Genomic DNA, 23,202 nt, shown 5'->3' on the forward strand with positions numbered 1-23,202 from the left:
CAAACCCACCAGCCACTCCTTGGAAGGAAGGTTGGGCAATCCTACTTCCATAGTGATACTGCCTCGGAAACCCAAGGAGGGGTTGCTATGAGTCAGGGCCGACTCGATGGCAAACAACAACAACAACAACAACAGTATTTGTCATATGAACCAAAAAACAAAGACAAATAATAAATGTTAATTCAAGTAATTAACATTTCTGGCACAAGTGATTTTGAGTCACTGGGAAATTTTACAACTAGCCATAAGTTGTAAGTGGTAATTCCTATAAAAGATTTATACTTAAAATATAATCCTGATTGAAAGTGAATTAGAGGAAAAGAACAAAAAGTGAACCATGTCAAAGAAATTATAAAAAAGTCCTCAAACCGTGATAATCTCATCACAAGGAGCGCTGGTGGCTAGTACATAAGGCTGCTAATGAGAATGTTGGCTGTTTGAACCCCGCCAGCTGTTCTGCAGAAGGAAGATAGGGCACTTTACCTCCATAAGGACTGACTACCTTGGAAACCCAATCGGAGTCCCTGTGAGTTGGATTTGATAGCAGTGGATTTTTTTAAAAAAATCTTGTCACAGACACTGGTTATGAAAATCACTACAGATTAGTAACAGGAAGTATCTATTCTAAAATATATTTGAGAGGATATTATAAGCATTTTGTTTCCATCAATATATTATACCCTTAATGGATAAAATCCTCAGTGGATTTTCAAATGTTGAATTACAAAATGCCCAAAGTGTTCAGTGATATTTACAATATTTATGAGAAGTATTAATTTTGAATTGGGTATTCATGAGAAGTATTCATTTTGAATTGGGTATGTATTTCCAAAATTACATATGTATATATAGTTATATATTGGAATACATTTATATAATATATATAGAATATATATAAATATATGAAATATATATATAACATATATATTTATATATGTGTGTGTCTATAATTTTATAAATATACCCCCAAATCAAAATGAATATTTCTCATTAATTACCATGGTAAATATCACGGAACACCTTGAGCATTTTGTAATTCAGCATTTGAAAATCCAGTGAGGCTCTGATAATATATTAGCAAGATCTCATCCAAATCTTATAGTTTTGAGAACAAATTTTATTTTTATTATATATTCACAACATTTTCTATAAAAATACACATCAGGTATCTTTTCAAATTTTGAAAATCAAATTAATTAAAAAATGTTAAGGTCTTAGATATCAAATTATATTGCAAATATAATATTGCAAATTATGTTATATATATTATATATATATATATATAAAATAAATAAAAAATATATATTTATATTATATGAAGCTATGGTACTACATTACTTCTGTATCATGTTAGAAAAAAAAGTCTATGTCTCCAGACTTGTTAATTATGTTTTTCAAGTAATATATACAGGCCTGGATTGCTCCATTAGTTATTATACAAAGCCAAAACATCCCAGGTCCCACAGCTTATACAATTATTTTTTCAAAGAAATGAACTATTCTATAGCTAAAGATTATAGCCCTAGGTAACTCCTAAAAAATCACGCTGTTTTTATATGATATTATTAGTTGCCATCAAGTGTGCTCTGATTCATGGTGACCCTATATAACTGAATGAAACACTGCTCAGTCTTACATCATAATACAGATAACTAAAAAAATACATCCTACTGACACTGGTACCTATACATGGGACAAGAATGATGTATTCTTTTTAGATACTATTTGATACTAATAAAAATTATAAAGGATTTTATAGTTAGTATATTTGTAAGTTCTCATATTCCTTCTGGCGGTGTTCACCAAAAATTTATGTTCAACATTCCATACTACAGAGTTGTTACCAGGAGGCAAATGCCCAACCAGAGACTATATTTCCCAGCTCCCCTTGCATGCTTATGTGGCCATGTGACTCAAAACCAAACTTGCTTCCTTTGAGGTGATGTGGACTCACAGCAACCCCCTTTGAGTTTCCAAGGCTGTAAATCTTTACAGAACCCGAATGCCTCATACTTCTTCTACTACTCCTGGCCAATGGAAAGTGACCGAATTGGTGTTTACTTCTAGTGAACTGGGGGTTTTAAGGGTCTGTACTCTTCTTATTCCTTATTAAACAAATGAATGTAGAGGTCTCTAGCCCTAAGTGATATCAGAGCCACTCAATAGAAGGAGCTGGGTCTAACCATGATCACTTGAAAAAAAGCTACCCATCACCCAGGAATACTTGCATTGACTGGTACGTAAGCTTTAAGTCATACACCAGGCAATTTCTTATAGCAGTTAGTGTCACTCTAAATCACTGTCAAACAAGAGGAGACTATTTCAGGGTGAAGCTATGACTATTTTCCCAGTAAATTTTACTTACCAGAGTTGGTCTTTCTAAAATAGAGAAAACAGGTAATATATGCTGTATATATTTTTGTGGTACTTTAAATATGTCAGTAATCAAAAAACCTCTGGAGAATATAGATTAATGGAAACTAAATTTAATTAGAGACAAATTCACAAGACCATTACCATAGTTTCCACATTAAATTCCCACTTATTAATAAAAGTACATGAAATATAGAAGCTAGTTTAATTTTTAATATTCTAATTAAAATAGTAGGAGCTCTGGTGGCATAGTGCCTGAGGCATATGACTGCTAACAGAAGGCTGGTGGTTCAAACCCACCAGCCACTCCTCAGAAGGTAGGTTGGGCAATCTACTTCCTTAGTGATACTGCCCATGGAGGCTTGTACTTAATTTATCCAGTAAAAAAGATTTAGTAAATATCTGATTAAACATACAAAAAACCAAAACAAAACAAACTCACTGCCATAGAGTCAATTCGACTCATAACGACCCCTCCTTGGGTTTCTGAGGCGCTATCTCTACAGAAGTAGATTGCTCAATCTTCCTTCCTAGGAGTGGCTGGTGGGTTTGAACCACCAGCCTTCTGGTTAGCAGTCAAATGTCTTAGGCACTACACCACCAGAGCTCCTGTGATTAAACATATTTCTCTCAATTACCAAATTTGCACCTTTAAAAAACCTAAAATGATTTAAAACATAAAATTTCAACTAATTTTATATTGATTCTAATATTACTTTTTAAACAAATGTTAAACTGACTACACTAAAATTATAAAAATGTAAATATGCATATTACTATATTAGAGAAAAATTAAACATCCTAAAATCACAAAGCTAGGAGTTTGAGAGGTCTGTTTCAAGATCATCTCTAAAGTCCTGTGGTGTTTTAATTGGCATATTGACTCCATCATGTACGATAAAGTGCAAAAACTGTGAAAGTATTGGAGGTGTTATAAAGTACATTGTTATAATATTATGGTGGAAAATAAATATTGAATAAAGGATGAAATAGGAACGATATCATCAAATTCGATTGTCTCATGAACTTTCCATACTAAGTGCTTTTAATGGTGCCACCTTAGACTTCTGAATAAATTGACTTAATTGCTTTTTAGCGCCTGAGTTATATTTTACAGGTAAGAAAGAGCTATACTTTGCCTTCATTTTATTCATGAGGAAGCTGATACTACCATACCATACCCACAGCCATCAAGTTGATTCAGACTCATAGCCACCCTATAGGACAGAGTAGAACTGCCCATAAGGTTTCCAAGGCTGTAAATCTTTAGGGAAGCAGATTGCCTCATCTTTCTTCTTCACAGTGGCTGGAGGGTTTGAACCACTGACCTTTTGACTAACAGCCAAAAGCCTTAACCACTGCACCACCAGAGCTCGAGCTCTGGTAGCATAGTGCCTAAAGCATTTGACTGCTAAACAGAAGGCTGGAGGTTCAAACCCACCAGCCACTCCTCAGAAGGAAGGTTGCGCAATCTACTTCTGTAGTGATACTGCCTCGGAAACCAAAGGAGGGGTCTCTACAGATATAAAACTAATAAGTGTTAGAACCAGGATTGGACTCAAATCTGACCTCTGAGAATTTAACAATTATGTTGTCTAAGTCTACATTATCTGGGTGGCTTTCAATAAAATTATGTATGGTGGCTCTGGAATTTACTAGATGTCCCTCTGAAAGGGGCTTTTCAGCTTTAGAAGATGAAATAACTAAAGATGTGTTGATTGATAGGAGCTCTGGTGGTGTTCTGGTTACCTGGTACCACTCTGATAGGAATATACCACAAGTGGGATGGCTTTAACAAACAGGAGTTTATTCTCTTAGAGTTTGGAGGCTTTAACTCGGAGTTCAAAGTGCCAGGGTCTAGGGGCTGGGTGAAAGCCCTTCAGCCTTGGGCTTCAGCTCTGCCTCCTGCTCCCAGTCCACAGAAGCTAGAGGCTTTTCTTCACTCAGGCAGCTGCTGGCTGCTGAGACTGACAAGCCCAAGGTTGACAAGTAAAAAGGCACAGAGTCCTGATGTTACCAAACCACACGGCAGGCCATTAAGTCCATTGAAAATCCTAAGGTCGGCAGAGCATGGCAGGCTGCTGAACAATGACACGGCTGCATGCAGGGTTCAAGGTGCCATAAGCTAGAGACCATTCCCAAAGCTGCTGCTTATACATGGGAAGCAGCCCACATGCCTAAAGCAGCTACTCAGCTGCTTATGTAGATCCCACCATGGAGCTGATTGCCAGACTCGGCATGGGGAATAACTACCATCAGCTTCCCAGCCACTCAACCAGGCCCAGCCAAGCTGACACACAAAGTTAACTACCACAGGTGATACAGTGCCTAAGGCATCTGACTGCTAACCAGAAGACTAGTGGTTCAAACTCACCAGCCACTCTGTGGAAGGACGATGAGGCAATCTACTTCCGTAAAGATTTACAGCCTTGGAAATCCAAAGGGGTTGCTATGAGTCCAAATCAACTTGATGGCAGTGGGTTTTGTTTTTTGGTGTTGATTGATTAATTTAAGGATCATATGTCTGAACCTTTTATATCTTTTTAAAAGTACTTTCCATAAAATTCATTTAACAAATTATTACACGAGTAACTATGAATAAAAAGGACTTGTGTGAAGGCAGCTTCTTTGTGCTTCCCCCAGTAGTCATATACTTTTAACACTGTGGTGGCAATGAATTCTCAAATGTCTACCTTTGCCCAACAGGCAGTTAAGTTCTGGAGGGCAGGGAAGTGTCTTACTCATGTTTACAACCCCAGTGTTAGGCTTACAGGAAATAGGTCTCAATAAATGTTTGATGCATAATATATTATACATTGTACTGATATATTACTATTATACCACTGAGTAAAATATGCTTAAAGTGGTAGACTAGTTATTTATAATTTTAGGGTCAGATAAAATAATCTTCAGATGTGATAAAGCAGTGAATTTGCTCTAAATAATTCAGAAACATGTCTATAGAAATCTAACTTTAAGAAGGGAAAAGCTAAATTTATTTAAATAACCTGAAATTCATCAAATAATATGTACAACTAGCCCTCTCCAATATTCTCAGTCTGAGTCTCTTGCAAAGAGTTAATGGCTACGCACACATTTGGTGGTGTATAGTAACTGAATCACTATGATAATTCAAACAATTTTGACTTAAGTTTATTTTCTAAATAGCTGGAGTTATATATAAATTTAATCAAATCCCAGACAATGAATCATAATTATTTTTATCAAACAAATAATATTGTTAGCTATGCAAATCTTATTTTCTGTACTAATGTATAAAGTGCCACCAAAGACAAATAAATATGATGGCAAGGTATCTGACTAAATGTTCACTTCATCCATCATTCCCTAACTTTTACTGAGCTGAATTCATCACACTGGAATTTTCAGCCTCTGAACTGATTCAGAATGTACCCCAAACTATTTTTCTAGGCGCCCAAAGCCCAAGAGAGGGATGGAGATTTTCACAGCAGTGCCTGGTTAGTGGACATGCTATGCAACAAAATCTAGTTATTGAACTAAGATGACCTCCAGCTCCCTCAGTATTGGAGATGATTCATTTGATACGGATGGTTGGGTATGTGGCAGCTGGCAAAGACTTTATATAAAGTAAGTTTTAGTTTTAGTTTAGTTTCTACCGATTTTCCAGTTTGCTAATATAAACCTCATGAACCTAATTTTGCTTTACTCGTTTTTCACTTGAAGAACCTGAAGCTCAGAAGTGCTCTATGCAAGGTCATACAGTAGCAGAGCTAGGACTTGGATGCAGACCAAGTGACTATTCTGTACAGGCAATGAGGATGTGGTTTGAAATTCCAGCATGCCCACTTACTAATGGTGCTATCTGTATGTCTTTGGGCAAGTTACTTAAACTCAGAGCCTCAGTTTCCTAAACTATAAAACATATATGACTGCCTTAATAGTTTGTTACGTGATAACATATTCCCTAGCTCAATGCCTGACACATTGTAGGTGCAATGTAACCATTATTCTCTCCCTTGGGTATTAGTTTTCTGTTGCTATTGCTGCAGTAAAAATCACTATAAATTTAGCGGCTTAAAACAACACGTATTTGTAGCTTATGAGTCGGAACTGACTTGATGGCAGTGAGGTTTTTTTTTTTTTTTTTTGGAGTGCTGTGGTTCAGAAATTTAACGAGTCTCACTGGGCTGAAATCAAGGTGTTGGTAGGACTGTGTTTCTTTCCGGAGACTCTGGGGAGTTCTTGCTGTTTCCATCTTCTAGAAGTGACCCACATTCTTTGGCTCGTGGCTTCCTCCTCCATCTTAAAAATCAGCAGCCTAGCATCTCCCTGATCCTGCTTTTGTTGCCGCATCTCTTTCTCTGCCTCTTCTTCTGTCTCCCTCTTCCACTTTTAAGAACTCATGTGATTAAATTTGGTCCATTCAGATAATACAGAATTATCTCCTTATTTTAAAGTCAGCTGATTAGTAACCTTAATTCCATCTGCAGCTTTAATCCTCCTTTACAATAATCTAACCTATTCAGGGTTCCAAGGATTAGGACGTTGGCATCTTTGACCAAAAAACCAAAACCAAACTCACTGCCGTCAGGTTGGGTCTGACTCATAGCGACCCCTCCTTGGGTTTCCAGGGTGGTATCTCTACAGAAGTAGATTGCTCAACCTTCCTTCTGAGGAGTGGCTGGTGGGTTTGAACTGTCAGCCTTCTGGTTAGCAGTCAAATGCCTTAGGCCTTATGAGGGGAGCATTATTCTGCCTACCACTCTCCCCTTCAGCTGCCTCTTCTACTAGACCAGAATTGAAGGGAAAGGCGTTGGTTTGGATTTTTGCAATATGCCTAAAACTTGGTAAATGCACTTGTAATGGAGATAATCTATTGGATGAAGAAAAAGAAGATGCTGAAAATTTATGGAGAAAGTAATGTAAGAAAGAAGCAATGAAATTTGGAAGGCAAAAAAGTTAGTATTTGTTGTTGTTGTTGTTGTTGTTGTTATGTGCCGTCGAGTCGGCCCCGACTCATAGCGACCCCTCCTTGGGTTTCCGAGGCAGTATCACTACGGAAGTAGGATTGCCCAACCTTCCTTCCGAGGAGTGGCTGGTGGGTTTGAACCGCCAGCCTTCTGGTTAGCAGTCAAGTGCTTTAGCCACTATGCTACCAGAGCTCCTTAGTATTTGTTAGTAAATTTAAATAAATTGTCTAGGAGGAAGAAATTATTCCACATCTGGCTAAATAAAAGTATAGTAAAACCTGCAAAAGCTGGAACATCTATAAGGTGCAAACCTGTGAGAAAGAAAACTCAAATATTTTCCACCAATAAAGAGCAATAGAAACTTGGTAAGACTGCACCCTGTCAAAGGTGGAAATCTTGTAAGACCCAGCAAAACAAGGCAGTCCCATTGAGTTCCAGCTCTCACAGGTTTCACTGTATAACCCAGATAGGTGACGAGTCTCCAAAATACACAATTCCAGAGGATTTATTTATACTGTCCTAATGAAGTGCTGGCATATGAGTATATGCTTCATGTCTAAGTTATACCTGTCATAGGTTAAACAGGGGAAGAAAAAGCTGATGTTGGATGTGCAGATCTGGATGTTTTATTCATATCAGTGGGCTTTGCCATTCTGAATAACTGAAACCAGCTGAGTGGCCTTTCGTCTAAGTGACAATTTCTCATACAATGCTTCATGTGTTCATACTATGTTATAGGTATTTATAGAAAATCCAGCACAAGCTAGCTTTTCTCACTCATGAGCAATATAACCAACCTCTTTGCTCCTAGGGCAGGGCTTTTGACTGGCTGGAGAGTGGGACAGCATGTTCTGGCTACTGATTTCTATTTACAACTGTGCAAAGTTGCCATTGAAAACTCATCCACTGGCAGATAACAACAGTATAAGATACAGGAAAGGAGGGGGAACTAACATCTGTTAAGCACTCACCACATGCCAACTATTCTGTTAGGGGCTTTGCTCCCTGATTCATTCACTCCTCAAACAATTCCGAGAGACAGAAATTATTATCCTTGTCTTTTGGATGAGAAAAAGGGATACAGAGAATTGAAATAACTTATCAAGGTCACACTCGAAGGTGGTGGATAATCTATTGGATGAAGATAAAGAAGGTGCTGGAAGACTTATGGAAAGTAATGTAAGAAAGAAGCAACAGAATTTGGAAGCAAAAAAGTTAGTATTTGTTAGTAAATTTAAGTAAACTTTAGAACCAGGTCTGTTTGATATTAAAGCCTGCATTTTCCCCCGCACTAATTGCTTAAAGTGCCAAAGACAATATTCATTCATTTGATAAATATTTACTCAGTCCCTATTATGCAGGCATTGTATCAAAAAGATGGTTATAGCCTTGAAATCCAAACTAGTGGTTTCCATACTTTACAACTAATTCATAGCTAAGAAGTATTTGGAGGCAAAATATTAAAAAGGTCCTTATTCCCTCCTTGAGAGCTTGGCTGGCTTCTTTATAATGTTTCATTCAGAGGATTCTCCTACATGCAGAAGATAGTGAGGAGCCTACACACATTCTTCTTATCTAGGATGCAGAGAAATTGCCCTGACATGTCATCAAGAGAGCCTTAGACCTTATTAGTCTGTCAGTGGACATTTCTTAACTCATTAAAAATGAATCAAAGTGGCCAAATTAATGAGGTCTTCAGAGGGAAGGCTCCTTAGAGTGTCCACTAAAGTGAAGCTAAAATAATTTGCCAAGGCTTTAAGAAAAGCCAGAAGTAGTAGCTTCTCAAGCCAAACCAGAAACTCTTCCTTCCACTCTCCCGTCTCTCTAATTTCTAGATACTATGTATCAAAACTACCTAAAATAGGCTTTATTTGCATAATAAAGTGTTTTATATTTTTTCTTCATTTTATAAATGAGAAGATACAATCTAACTAAGCTTTTACTCAATAGAGTAGGCTGACAATGATAAATATTTATTCATAGACAGGTTATGGTCCATGTCTCTCCTACCTGGGAACAACCTAGCAGGCTGTCCTACCCCAAGTTCAGACAATCATTCAGGGTCATCAATGAACTCTAACTTCAGTGGAATGAGAAAAGCCATGCCTAAAGGAAATTGGTTAAGCTTCAGAATCATAAAAACAAAGCTCTTAAATACTGAATATCTCATAAGAACTTTCTATGGGAGGGGGTAAGTTGTTACATCTGATGAAAGCCAAGCCTCACCTAACCTAATGTCTGCATTATTACTGTTCACCTTGGCAGAGCTCCTGTGTTAGCAATATGTTCTAGATGCCCACAGGTTACGAAGATGTGGCATGGGTCTCCTCTGTCACTCCTTCCCTGCTGTACCCAGGTCAGGTATCTCTAATTGATCAAGACACACATCTGTGAGGTTGAATATGGCATCAAAATTCTTTTCAAAACAATACTTGAGACGGTCTTTATCAATGACAGAGTTGGTGTGAATTGAAGTCTGTTTTCCTTGCTCTAAATAGAAACTTTTGTTTATTCAGAAATAACATAGGCTCCCTATGTTTCACTGATATGCATTTGTAATGTTCTAAGTATAATACTTCCTATGTAATGGGGAACAGGTTTTACAACATGAGGAGTGATATATCAGATTTTAGGATGTGAGATAAAGGCATATCAGTCCAAATGCATGCATGGAGAATTATAAGCCAAGCTTAAGTAGGCTTTAAAAACAAATGATTATGATATTGAAAAATCACAAACCATATAATTTAATGTTCAAAGCAAGTGTCTAATATTAATAATTTCACATTGTTCCTATATATGAAAAAATAACACTGTGAAACAGCGTTATGGTCAGCAGCCTCTAAGATGGCTCCCAAAAATCCCCACCTCTTCGTATGCACAGTCCTGTACAATTCACTCTCACACTCTACTGGGATCCGTCTGTGTGACCAATAGCGTATGGCAGAAGTGATGGTATATAGAGAGACACGATATAAAAGAGACTGTGGCTATTGTTGTGGAGTCTTCCTTTCTCTGTCTCTCGCTCAGTCTTTCTGTCATCACTTGGTCTGGTGGAAGTGAGCTGCCATGTTGTTATTACCCAAAATGTGGTGAGGAACTGAAGCCTCCTGCCAATGGACACATGAGTGAGCTTGGAAGTAAACCTTCCAACCCCACTGAGTCACTCTTTAGAGCTCTAGTGGTGCTGTGGTTAAAGCAATGGGCTGTCAACCAAAAAGGCAGTGGTTCAAACCCCCAGCTGCTCCATGGGAGAAAGATGAGGTGTTCTACTTTCATAAAGATTTACAGCCTTGGAAACCCTATGGGGCAGTTTTACTCTGTCCAACAGGTCTGCTATAAGTCAGATAGACTCGATGGCATTGGGTGGGTGCCTGCAATCTCATAAAAGGCTAAGCCAGAGTAATCAAATTATGTTCTCTTGGATTCCTGACCCTCTGAAACTGGGTGTGATAATAAATGTTTATTGTTTTAAGATGCAAAACTTTGGGGAAATTTATTACACAGAAAGAGGTAAACTATTGAATTCATGATCATTGGTCATACCTACTGCCATAGAGTCAATTCTGACTTATAGTGACCCCCATAACGTTGCTAAACACTTACAGAAGTAGATTGCTTCATCTTTCTCTTGTGGAGCAGCTGGTGGATTTGAACCACCAACCTTCTGGTTAGCAGCCAAATGCCTTATCCACCAGAGCTTCTTGATCATTGGTCCTAGTGAATCAAAATCTTTCAATTGAAAGATAAAGCAGTACAATGAGAAGAACATAGCAGCTATGTTTTATTTTTAATATTTAAATTCATTTTTATTAACCAATATATCTTTTATAATTTTTTAAATTATATAACATACTTATAAAGTATATGAACTTTTAAAGTACAATCATACAAAAAACTATTATAATCTGGAGTAATATGCAGCTCCAAAGGGAAAATAAGGAGTTGGGTGGGAAATAATCAAGTTATTCAGATAAATTCATTACAGCACCATCAAGATTGCTTACATTTTGTTATTAAATTTAAGAATGCTGCAGCTCTTTCTTCAAGGACAAAGCAAGGAAGTATTCCATTGACTGCAGTTGGATAGATATATAGAAACACCAAGTGAGCAAGAATTGCTTACCTGCATATATGCTACACACACCTGTATACACACACATGACACACACACACACACATTCACACGTACCTTTGTTATTTCTCTGAAACACTGGCTCTAGTAAACATATTTGATTAAATACGTTTACATCAGGTAAAATACTTTCTTCTCTTGCATCACACTTAAAGTAAGCAGACTACTACAAAGTATTAGTAGATGTGGAGCGGACATATGGATGGATAGGAATATTCAATGAGGACTATATTCGTCTGGACATTCTTGGGATGGCACTGACAGTTATGTTCATTCCCTTGCCTGAGGCTTGGCTTTCATCAGATGTAACAATTCAATTTCTGGGAAGACAGTGACAGATGTCAATTTCGGGAAGAGAGTATCTGTATACAGACCAGTATCTCTTCCAGTATTCTGGGAGGTGATTTCAGTCACTTTTTCTTTTAATTGGAGGTAAGAGAGACAATAAGTTCATTATTTATTTCTTGCCTCCAAAGCATCATCCACTTGGTAAATGAACCACTCCCACCTTAAAAACTACCAGATATCCAGGTTCAAAATTTTGGTTGGGGTAGCGGGAAGATGAAGATTACAAAACAAAACAACTAAACAGTTTCAAGAGGCTTGCTTATTAAAACTTTACTTATCTGGCGTATCACCTATCTGAACACAGCTAAGTACCTTGAAGTAAAACAAAACAAAACAAAAGCCCATGGCCATTGAGTCAATTCTGACTCATAGCAATTATATATATATATGTATATATATATATATGTATATATATATATGAGAGCTCTGGTAACGTAGTGCCTAAGGCACTGGGCTGCTAACCAGAGGGCTGGCAGTTCAAACCCACCAGTAACTCCTCCGAAGGAAGATGGGGCAAACTACTTCCGTAGTGATACTGCCTCAAAAACCCAAGGAGGGGGTAGCTATGAGTAGGGTCTGACTTCATGGCACATAACAACAATAAATAAATAAATATATAACCTCATTGCCGTAGAGTCAGATCTGACTCATAGCGACCCCTCCTTGGGTTTCAGAGGCGATATCACTACGGAAGTAGATTGCCCTATCTTCCTTCTGAGGATATCAAAACATCAGAGTAAGGGGAGGGAGTAAAGAGAGCTTACCTTTGCTGAGCTTGCCTACATTGGGCTAGGAGCAGTGCTTGTTGCTGTTGTTAGGTGCCATTGAGTCAGCTTCAACTCACAGCGACCTTACGAACAACAAAACAAAACACTGCCCAGTCCTGCACCAGCCTCACAATCCTTGCTATACCTGAGCCCAATGTTGCAATCACTGTATCAATTCATCTCATTGAGGGCCTTGCCATTTTTCACTGACCCTCCACCTTACCAAGCATGATATCCTTCTACAGGGAATGGTCCCTTCTGACAACATGACCAAAGTAGGTGAGACCAAGTGTGGCCATTCTCACTTCCAAGGAACATTCCAGCTGCACTTCTTCCAGGACAGATTTGATAATTCTTTTAGCAGTCCATGGTACTTTCAGTATTCTTCACCAACACCACAAATCAAAAGCATCAACTCTTCTTCAGTCTTCCTTATTCATTGTCCAGTTTCCACATGCATACGAGGTGAGTGAAAACACCATGGCTTGGGTTAGTCACACCTTAGTCTTCAAAGAGCCATCTCTGCTCCTTAGCACTTGAAAGAGGTCTTTTGCAGCAGATTTTACCAGTGTAATACATCATCTGATTTTGGACTGCTGCTTCCATTAGAAGAAGGGGGCATCCATTTCTCAAAGAATTGGCCTGTGAAAACCTTATGAACAGGAGCTGTGCCAGACTCTTTATGTACATAAACTCATTCATTCTGGGCAGGAACTCTATGAAGTGTTGATATTCTTTCCATTTTATATATAAATGAGGAAAGCAAAGCCTAGAGAGGTTAAGTAAACACACCCAAGATCATTCAGTCATTCTGTGGAGGCACCAGCATTTGAACTTAAGTTTCTCTGCATCCAGAGTCCATGCCCTTCTTTTGCCTATACCAGAATCGCCTTCCTGTAACCAAATCCACCTATGCCAGAATTCACAGAAGAACCCTCACAGACCCACAGTTAGAGACTATTTACAAGCATTTCAAATTAGCCTGACTATCTGATGTTCTGTCCTCTTCAAATAAGAAACGCAAGGAGAAAGAGAATGGTGAAGAGAGAATGGATAGGCATGTTGAGAGAACTAAGAAATGACTTAGTAGAGAACTGTCTCTCTCCTCTCACCTATACACTTTAATATCATTTTGCAGAACTCACTGAACTATGTATATAGAATGACTGATGCTCATAATGATTTTGTTTAGTACCCTCAGTATACGATGGCAGGGAAGTATGAACATTTACTGAGTACGACTTCCATGAAGAATAATTAACCTCAAATAAGTCTTGGTGCTTGGATGGGGTTAAATTCTAACAAAAATTTAACTCATGCATATTATTATTATTATTTTTTATTGTTACTATTTGACCTTTCTAATCTCCAGGAGACCCATACTTATTCTTAGAGTCAAGTATCTATACTGCTATTTTAAAATGGGTAATGTACAGAAAACCAAAGAAACCAAATCTGTTGCTGTTAAGTCAGTTCTGACTCATTGTGAATCTATGGGGAGCATAACTGCCCCCTAGGGTTTCCAAGGCTGTAGTCTTTACAGAATCATTGCTATGAGTTGGAACTAACTTGATGGCAATGGGATTTTCAATCTTTATGAAATCAGACTGCCACATCTTTCTCCTGAAGAGTGGCTAGTGAGTTTGAACCGCTGACCTTTCAGTTAGCAGCTGAAAGCTTAATCACCATATCACCAGGCCTTCTATAATGAATAGAGCTCTACCTAAATCAAAACCTGTTTAAAATGCCTTTCTTGACACATCACATTAAAGTAAGGGGTAGAGGTGATGTAGCATGGTTGTGCTGGTGTGTGTGGCTTTGCAGTTGACAACTCTCAATTTTACTACTTGTTCTGGTTCCCTAGTGCCACTCTGACAGGAATATACCACAAATGGGATGCTTGAACAAACAGGAGTTTATTCTCTCACAGTTGGGAGGCTTTAAGTCCAAGTTCAAAGTGCTAGGCTCTAGAGGCTGTGTGAAAGTCCCTCAACCTTGGGCAACTCTGCCTCTTGCTCCTGGCCCACAGAAGCTAGAGACATCTCTTCACTCAGGCAGCTACTGGCTGTGGAGGGTAACAAGCCCAAGGTCAACAAATAAAAAGGCACAGTCCTGATGTTACCAAACCACATGGCAGGTCATTAATACAAGTCCGTTGAAAGTCCCAAGGTCAGCAAAGCATGGCAGGCTGCTGAACAATGACACGGCTACATGCAGGGTTCAAGTGTGCCATAAGCTGGAGACCATTCCCAAAGCTGTTTCTTATATATGGGAAGCAGACAGACCACATACCCAAAGCAGCTACTCAGCTTTCCATTAGATTCCAATCTCACCATGGGGAATAACTACATTCAGCTGCCCAGCCAAGTTGACATACAAACTTAACCACCACACTACTGTTTCTCCAACTGTAATGGTAGGATCCACTACTGTCTTTGGGAGAAGAGATTTCTCTCTTTTTCTGCTTTCCTTATGAAAGATGAGTCAGGCTTAAGGTCAGGGAAGAGAACTGACAGGCTTCTAAAACACACTGTTTGGGGTATATTGGAACAGAGTAAAGTGTCTCTTTATAGTCCTTCCATAGGGATTGTGAGCTAGATTTCAGGGCAGCCCCAGGACTGCCTTTCTTTTTTCTCTCTTCTCTTTGTTGTTGTTGTTGTTTGCCATCGAGTCGGCCCCGACTCATAGTGACACCTCCTTGGGTTTCCGAGGCAGTATCACTACGGAAGTAGGAATGCCCAACCTTCCTTTCAAGGAGTGGCTGGTGGGTTTGAACTGCCCACTATGCTACCAGAGCTCCTTCTCTTTGGATGCTCTTTATCCCTTACATCCCGATACTGCTGTCCCAGTCTGCCAGGTTTGGTGGCTTAAACCAGCTGAGTACCAGGCACTGGGACAAACTCACTCTTTGGCTGGCCTCACACGCTGGCTAGCCATCTCTTGCTCCTCCCTTTTTCTTTGTTGCCAGTGAGAGTGCCCTTAAATATCTTTCCCTTAAACTGCACTAGTCAGGCTTTGACATTCAGCTTTGGGTTAGGAGCCACTGACAGATGTCTAAGCTTAGGTAAAGGAGCTCTCCATAGGGTCCAGACTCATTTGTTGACATTTTTCAAAGACCTTTGAACTTGGAACATCTGTTAATTTAATGAATGCTAGTTTGCCTTCCTTTGATTATACATTTCTCTTGGGGCCCTTTTAGAAGATAAGCATGGCTGAGGGTAAGACAGTTCACCACTATCATAATACCATCCTAATAAGAGCCTAGCACACATGACTAACAGCATCTACATCCACAATGTTGAGAGGATTAAATGATACAAAGCATAGTTAAAAATACAGCTAGCAGATATTGCTGGGGCTGAATAATGCTCACTTGCTTCACCCGTTTCTTTTCTCTTATCAACTGCCAACTTAATATGAAAAAGAGTAGAAAAAAAGAAATCCAACACGAATGTGAACATTGTTTTTGGTTTTCCTGCCATCCCTCCAGAACAGTAATTGAATCCTTCCAGGATTAAATGTGTGTACACAGCTAATAAAGCATATTAGAGTGAAAATTTCCCTCCAGAAGAGGTATGATTATAGAATGAATAGCGATAGTGCTAAATGTAACTTGTGCATGGCACTTCTGGATCCTCTGCTCACAAAGTTCCCTACTCCTGTACATATCACAAACTACACCTTTGCCTTTTGTTGTTGTTATGTGCGGTCAAGTCGGATGTGACTCATAGCGACCCCTCCTTTGTCTTATTAATCACTTTTTGACAGAAACCACAGAGAAAAAAAAAACACACCATGAATACACTTCGACAGATTTTTCCCTTAAATATTTTTAAATATGAAGCTTGTGAATTCACAGTCTTTTAAATAATCATATTACTTTCCATGCTTTTTCCACCATGATGATTTCTCCACATGGCAAATTAATGATGATTATTTACTGGGCATCTACTGAGTTCAAAGTCCTGTGCTAGGTGCTTAACATTTAACAACTCTATAACTTTGGTAATATTCTCCCTATTTTATGATGAGAAAACTGAGGTTAAGAGAGATGTAGGAACCTGAGTAAAGTCACAGGGCTTGAGAATCCAAGATCTGGATATTGCTTTAGGACAGCAAGCACACGTGGCCTTTTCCTCCTAAAATGCATACCAAGGAAAATTTGCTAGAAAGGATAGAAAGGAGCAACTTTGGAGTCTGTTGGGATTCCCCTCTGTGCTCACATGAAAAAAGTTGCCTTGAATACAGTGGAAACATATCCGATTGCTTTGTCCAGGGTAAAGCTAACCAGTCCAGCAGTCAGAAGATGTATTCTTGTTGAGGCTCTCAAAAAGAAGTGTCTATTAGTGACGTCTAGTGTGGTAGAAAGGAGCTCTGGTGGCACAGTGCCTAAGGCATTTGACTGCTAACCAGAAGGTTGGTGGTTCAAACCCACCAGCTGCTCCATGGAAGGAAGATGAGGCAGTCTAATTTTGTAAAGATTTACCACCTTGCAAACCCAATGGGGGTGTCGCTGTGAGTTGGAATTGACTCAATGGCAGTGAGTTTGTTTTTTTTTTTGGTTTAGTATAGTACATAGGACTTTGGAGTCCAAATACTTGGATTCTAGTTCTAGCTTGGTAGTTCAATGGTTGTTGATTTTGTGCCAAGTATTCAAGGCTCTCATTTTTCTCATTTATAACATGGGGAGATTGGCAAGGCACAAATACCTCAAAGGGTTGTTCTGAGAATCCACTGCATCAATGTTTGTTCCTATACTGTCCCATTCATCTCTTTAGTTATTAACGGCCTATTTTTCCTATTATATACATTTCACGATGTCAGGAAACTAGCCTGTATATTTCATTATTGTATCTTCAGGGAAATCAGCATTTAAGTTCAAATCATAATCCTTTTCTTGTTTTGATGCTTCCCTTGAAATCTAGATTTCCCCACAAATGATATCTGATATTAGCATTTAAATCACATAAATGAAAATGGTGAGGCTTCATTTCTTGTTACTAATTTTTGTAACCTCTAAGAGGGTTGCTTGATTTTGCTGATTATTCTGCAATTTCCAGGTTCTCTCCAGATGTGAAGAAAATCACTTACTTGGTTGAGATGCTTGTACTTACTTGATGAAGTACTTGATTCCATCTGCTGTGTAAGCTTCTTCCCAACCATAAGGTAGACCTAGAGTGAAAGGAAACCAAAAATACATTTAATAAGATGATGAAGATAACTTTATTCCCTGGATACAAACATTCTTTATCTTAATAATAATTTCAGTATAGTTCTTGTACACAATGACTTTCTGGAGAGGGGAATTAAGACAATTTGGTACAGTCTTCTATATGCAGCATCTCTGGAACACAATAAATAAGCCTTGAACAGTTAACAATCTGCTTGAGTTGTAATAGTGGGATTACGACTTGTCATTTACACGTGGTGAGCATTTTTGTCAGCAAGATTCAAGAAAATTTTTGGTACTATGGAGAGTTTTCGCCTGTAGGCAAAAGGATGGACAAGATGGCCTCTCCTTTTCTATTCTGGCTCAAAGTTCCTTTAATGGCTCTCTCTACTTTATGTCACACTGCTCCAAAGGGAATAGATGCATCAGTGCCAGATCAGCAGGGGTTTGAAAGTAGCTTTTGGACAATACACAATTCCTTATGAGCTTGAAAGTTTAGTAAAGTGATTTACAATGGATTGTGGTATTTTACTTTGTTAATTAAGAATTTTGTGCACTAAACATAAACAGCCAAACAATTTGCTAAACTTAGCTTCCATTTCAATAATAGGATTGAATATAGCTAGTTAGCTATACAGAGATGCAGGATGAAGTAAGTAAGCAATTATTTGGCCATATTTCTGTAAATGAGCACACTTTTGTTCTCATCATACCAAGAGAATAGCCTCATGTTGAGGCGGCCACATTCTCTTATTGTCCAATTATGGGTGATACGCCCTCCAGAACACTGTAGTTTCTACCCCTCTACTCCATCCCTAGAAGACCTGGTGGCACAGTGTTTAAGCGGTCACCTGCCATCTGAAAGATTGACAGTTTGAACCCACCAGCTGCTCCACAGGAGAAAGATGTGGCGGTCTGCTTCCATAAAGATTTACAGCTTTGGAAACCCTATGGGGCAGTTCTACTCTGTTCTATAGGGTTGCTATGAGGAATCAGTTTGACAGCAATGGGTTTGGTTCTGCTTGATACTCCATCCCTGAAAACTGCTAAAGATTTTGATTGACCTTTTGGGTCAGTTCTTTGTTACTGGCTTATCATGTCCCCTTTGATGGGTGGAAGGTATATGAACACACTAAAGAAAAGACTCCTTAAAGCAGATAGCCTATTTCTTTAGAAAGTAACTGAGCTATAAAAAGAAACCATTGACTTCCATTATCCCAAATTTCAGCAAGAGGCATAGCAAAAGTGCACGATCAGTAACTGTTTAAAAGAAATAAAACCATTCCTCTCCTAGAGAATCTTCAAGAAGTAGCTCCAAGGATGTTGTTTTCTTAATTAAGGGTGAAAGGGAAAATTTATTTTATGCTCCGTTCCAGTCTTTTAACACACCTTGTGTAAAATAAGACCCAGGACAAAAACTCTGTAACTATCTCCTTCCTGTATAAACATAGGCTGCCTAAGAGTTCCTTTTCTGTCATAATGAATGAATGAATGTTCCTGTTCTAAGTAGAACATAAGCACTTCTGTGAACTTGGCATAAGCAAAAAAAAAAAAAAAAATCTTGAAAGCCCCTGAAATGACACTATATAGACATGTCTGCAGCCAACTGATGCTCAGCCAGAGAGGACATGATAAACTGTGGCTGTGGCACTGGTGCAAACAGATTTATTTTCTTCCTTCGTATCTTCTGTCTTTGTTACAGAGCACTGCATTCACCACCAGCAAGCCCCTTACCTGCATGGAAGAACTGATGACTGTACATACAAAGCTTGCTTCCTTGACAGAATGCTCAGAATACCAAGATTTCTGATCAATAAGACAAAGACAGCTGAAAGCTAAGTAGAAAGCTATTCTAATGTGACTACAGTTTTTGTCTGAGGAATGACTTACTTGTCTGACCAACACATTTATATATGTTTTTCTAATTTCTTATGCCACAGATATATATTTTTTTAATGCAAAGGAGGGAAAATGTACAATTTAAAGATGGTATCTGTTAATCCATGGGATCATTTTAAAATCGAGATTAAAACTGGATACCACATTCCCTATGTGGTGGAAAAAAAAAAAAAAAAGAATTCCTGTTCTGATTATTTTCTTACAATTATTAAACAAGGACTACAACCTCATGGCAGACTTTTTTTTTTTTTTAATTTTGTTTTGGGTGAAAGTTTACAGAACAAATTCATTTTCCACACAGCAGTTCATACACATTTTCTTTCATGACATTTACTGCAATTCCCACAATGTAACAACTCTCTTCCCACTTCCTCCCTATAGTTATCTTTTTCCTATGTCCTTCTTTCCTATGAATTCCTGCCCCCTTGAGCTGTTTCCCTGTGCAAACACTGCCCTTCTGTTCTCCCATGATTGATAGCTCTGAGGAGTGTATCTACCTGATGTAAATGTTCACCCCATATACCTGTCTATTGTTTGGCCAGAAGGCACAGGAGTGAGCTCAGTTCCAGACCTGAAGGGTAACTAGGGACTATAGTCTTGGGGGTCTCACTAGGCTCTACTAGACCAGTAAACCTGGTCTTTTTTTTTTTTTTTTTTTTAATGATTTTGAATTTTGTTCCACATTTCACTCACACTCTATCCAGGATCTCCTGCACTGATCCCTTTCTAAGTGGTTGATAGTGGTAGCTAGGCACAATCTAATTCTTGTCTCTTGGTCACACAGACTGAGGATCCCATGGTGTACCCGTCGCTTGGACTAATTGTTTCCATGAGTCTTTGGTTTTCTTCATTCTTCTTTGCTCTGGATGAGGAGAGCCCCATAGTTTCATCTAGATGGCTGCCTGCAAGCTTTTAAGATCCCAGTCATTACTCAGCAAAGTAGGATGGAGAACAATGTTTTTGTGTAGTACATTATGCCAACTGAGCTTGATGTCCCCTGCAACCATGGTCCCAAGCCCACAGATCCAACTACTTGCTCCCTCAAGGTGGCTGGCGGTGGCCAAGACATTATCATACTCATAGCAGACTTATTAGAGGTACTATATATAGTTGGGAGCTCTGGTGGTGTAGTGCCTAAGGCATCTGACTGCTAACCAGAAGGCTGGAGGTTCAAACCACTCCTCAGAAGGAAGGTTGGGCAATCTACTTCCGTAGGGATACTGCTTCGGCAGTCCAAGGAAAGGTCGCTATGAGTCAGGTCCGACTCGATGACACATAACAACAACAATAACAACAACAACATATATAGTTAATTCAAAATGGTTATTCAGTGATTATAGCCATAAAGATATCCTTCTGTATTAAATAAAATATATAGCCTACTTTAGGACAAATACTTTGTTCTGAAAGGATAAGCATTTCTGTCTAAGAAATTAAATACTTTCTTATTTTTTTAGGTGGTTAAAATAATCTGTGAGAAAACAGACTTGGAGACTAAACTGATAGCAATTAATCTGTCAGTGACAGTTCAGTAATAGAAAAAACACAATCACTGTCCAATTATAAACTGAAAGTCACAATATATTAATAATCCAAATAGTCTACTTTATATGAAAGAAGCACTTAGCTCCTTTGGAGTTTTCACAAATTTATATGATTATGATGCATTTAGTTTTTCATTAGTAAAGTTTTTCATTTTTTTCACAATAAATGATTTGGGCATAATTATGTTATCTAAATAAATTTACATTATCATTACTGTTCCAAAGCATTTAAATATATCTATGTTTCCCATGCTTGCAAATGCATAATGCTTCTATCATTCTAATTCTTTTCATATTTGTCTTAAAAAATTGTAGTGACAACTAAACCCAAAACCACACTTGTTGCTTTCAAGTCAATTCTGACATAGTGACTCTAGGGACAGAGCAGAATTCCCCATATGGCATAGATCTTTATGGAAGCAGACTATCTTATCTTTCTCCCATGGAGAGGCTGGTAGGTTGAACCACTGACCTTGCAGTTAGCAGCCAAGTGCTTAACCACTGCACCACCAATGCTCCTTTATGACAACCAAAACCACCTGAAATTGTTTGGAAGTGTTTGTCTATGAACCCTCACATGATATTCTTTCCATCAGGGATCATCTATTTCCAATCAACAACTTTATGGTGATGAGTCTAAAATCTGTACAGGCATCTTGCCAAAGGAAGAATCTTGTACATCTTCAACTTAGAATACTGATGTCACCTAAAATGCAACATTTCTAAAACCAAACTCAACAATTTCTATACAAAATAATTTCCTTCCAATTTCTCAGTCTATTCATGTACCAAGATTCTCCTTGTCATATTTGGTCCATTTATTCATTCCTTAAACATTTAGTGAACACTTATTATGTGTTTACATTTTGTTTGGTGTCACTGGAGGGGAGTAACTGGAAATTTGTTCAAATGCAGGTCCTTGCACTGACATTAAGCAGAGTTTAGCTTCCACAGAGAGAGGGCAGGAAACCCCCTTGAGCTCTAGATGGTGCACTGAGTAGAAGTTAGGGTTATTTGCCACTGATGAAAAAGGAAGGCTGAGAAAGTCTTGCCCCTGAAATTCAGGTGCATCAGTACCAGTTTCCATTGAATCAATGCCTAAAACAGAGACTGGAAGAGGAACACCAAGAACCCCCCACACCCTGCATGCACCATGAGACATGCACTCAGTAACAAGCAACAACAGTCTCTTTCTGAGGAAGACAAAAGTGTAGATATTAAACATCCACTATGATGGAAGTACACAGAGCCTGGTGACAGCCAACGCTACAGCAAGAATATGAGAAAAACTCTCCAGTGCTCTAGAACTTACACTAAGTACAAGAGAGTGGCAGACTACCAATGGAGGAATTTGAAGTCTGTGATTCACTTAAGGTAACTATGTTGTTGTTGTTGTTGTTTGCCGTCGAGTCGGCCCCGACTCATTGCGACCCCTCCTTGGGTTTCCGAGGCAGTATCACTACGGAAGTAGGATTGCCCAACCTTCCTTCCGAGGAGTGGCTGGTGGGTTTGAACAGCCTGCCTTCTGGTTAGCAGTCAAGTGCCTTAGCCACTATGCTACCAGAGCTCCCCCAAGGATAAGGCTCAATAACAACAAAATAATAAATAATAGTAAAAAATACTCTTGCAAGTGTGTTATAAAAATCCAGATACATTTAACTTTTAGTATCTGAGTTGGAATTGACTCCATGGCACCCAACAACAACATCTTGAGAGACAAAAAGAATGAGAGATTTACTAGAGATCTAAACCCAAACCCAAACCTGTTGTTGTCAAGATGGCTCCAACTCACAGTGACCCTGTATGACAGGAGAACTGACCCACAGGGTTTGCAAGGCTGTAAATCCCTATGGAAGCAGACTGCCACATCTTTCTCCAGGGGAGCAGCTGGTGGGTTCAAACAGTCAACCTCTTGGTGAGCAGCGGAGTGCTTAACCACTGGACCACCAAGGCTCCTGAATAGAGATCTAATCAGCAATTAAGTCTTTACTAAAGAATATGATGGAAGGAAGAT

The 23,202-nt window shown here is 38.7% G+C and overlaps 1 protein-coding gene across 1 annotated transcript in view; it reads right to left on the bottom strand.

Annotated features, from left to right (window-relative positions):
• Nucleotides 1-23,202, bottom strand: part of STXBP4 (syntaxin binding protein 4) — a 207,062-nt gene that overhangs the window by 7,610 nt on the left and 176,250 nt on the right. The window contains exon 15 of the mRNA XM_007949651.1: nucleotides 17,690-17,747. Within this exon, the coding sequence (XP_007947842.1) occupies nucleotides 17,690-17,747 (58 nt within the window). The remainder of the gene's footprint in view (nucleotides 1-17,689; nucleotides 17,748-23,202) is intronic.

This window comes from Orycteropus afer, unplaced genomic scaffold (assembly GCF_000298275.1).
Source record: "Orycteropus afer afer isolate SDZICR_OR568_19922 unplaced genomic scaffold, OryAfe1.0 scaffold00249, whole genome shotgun sequence".
Classification (NCBI taxonomy): domain Eukaryota; kingdom Metazoa; phylum Chordata; class Mammalia; order Tubulidentata; family Orycteropodidae; genus Orycteropus; species Orycteropus afer.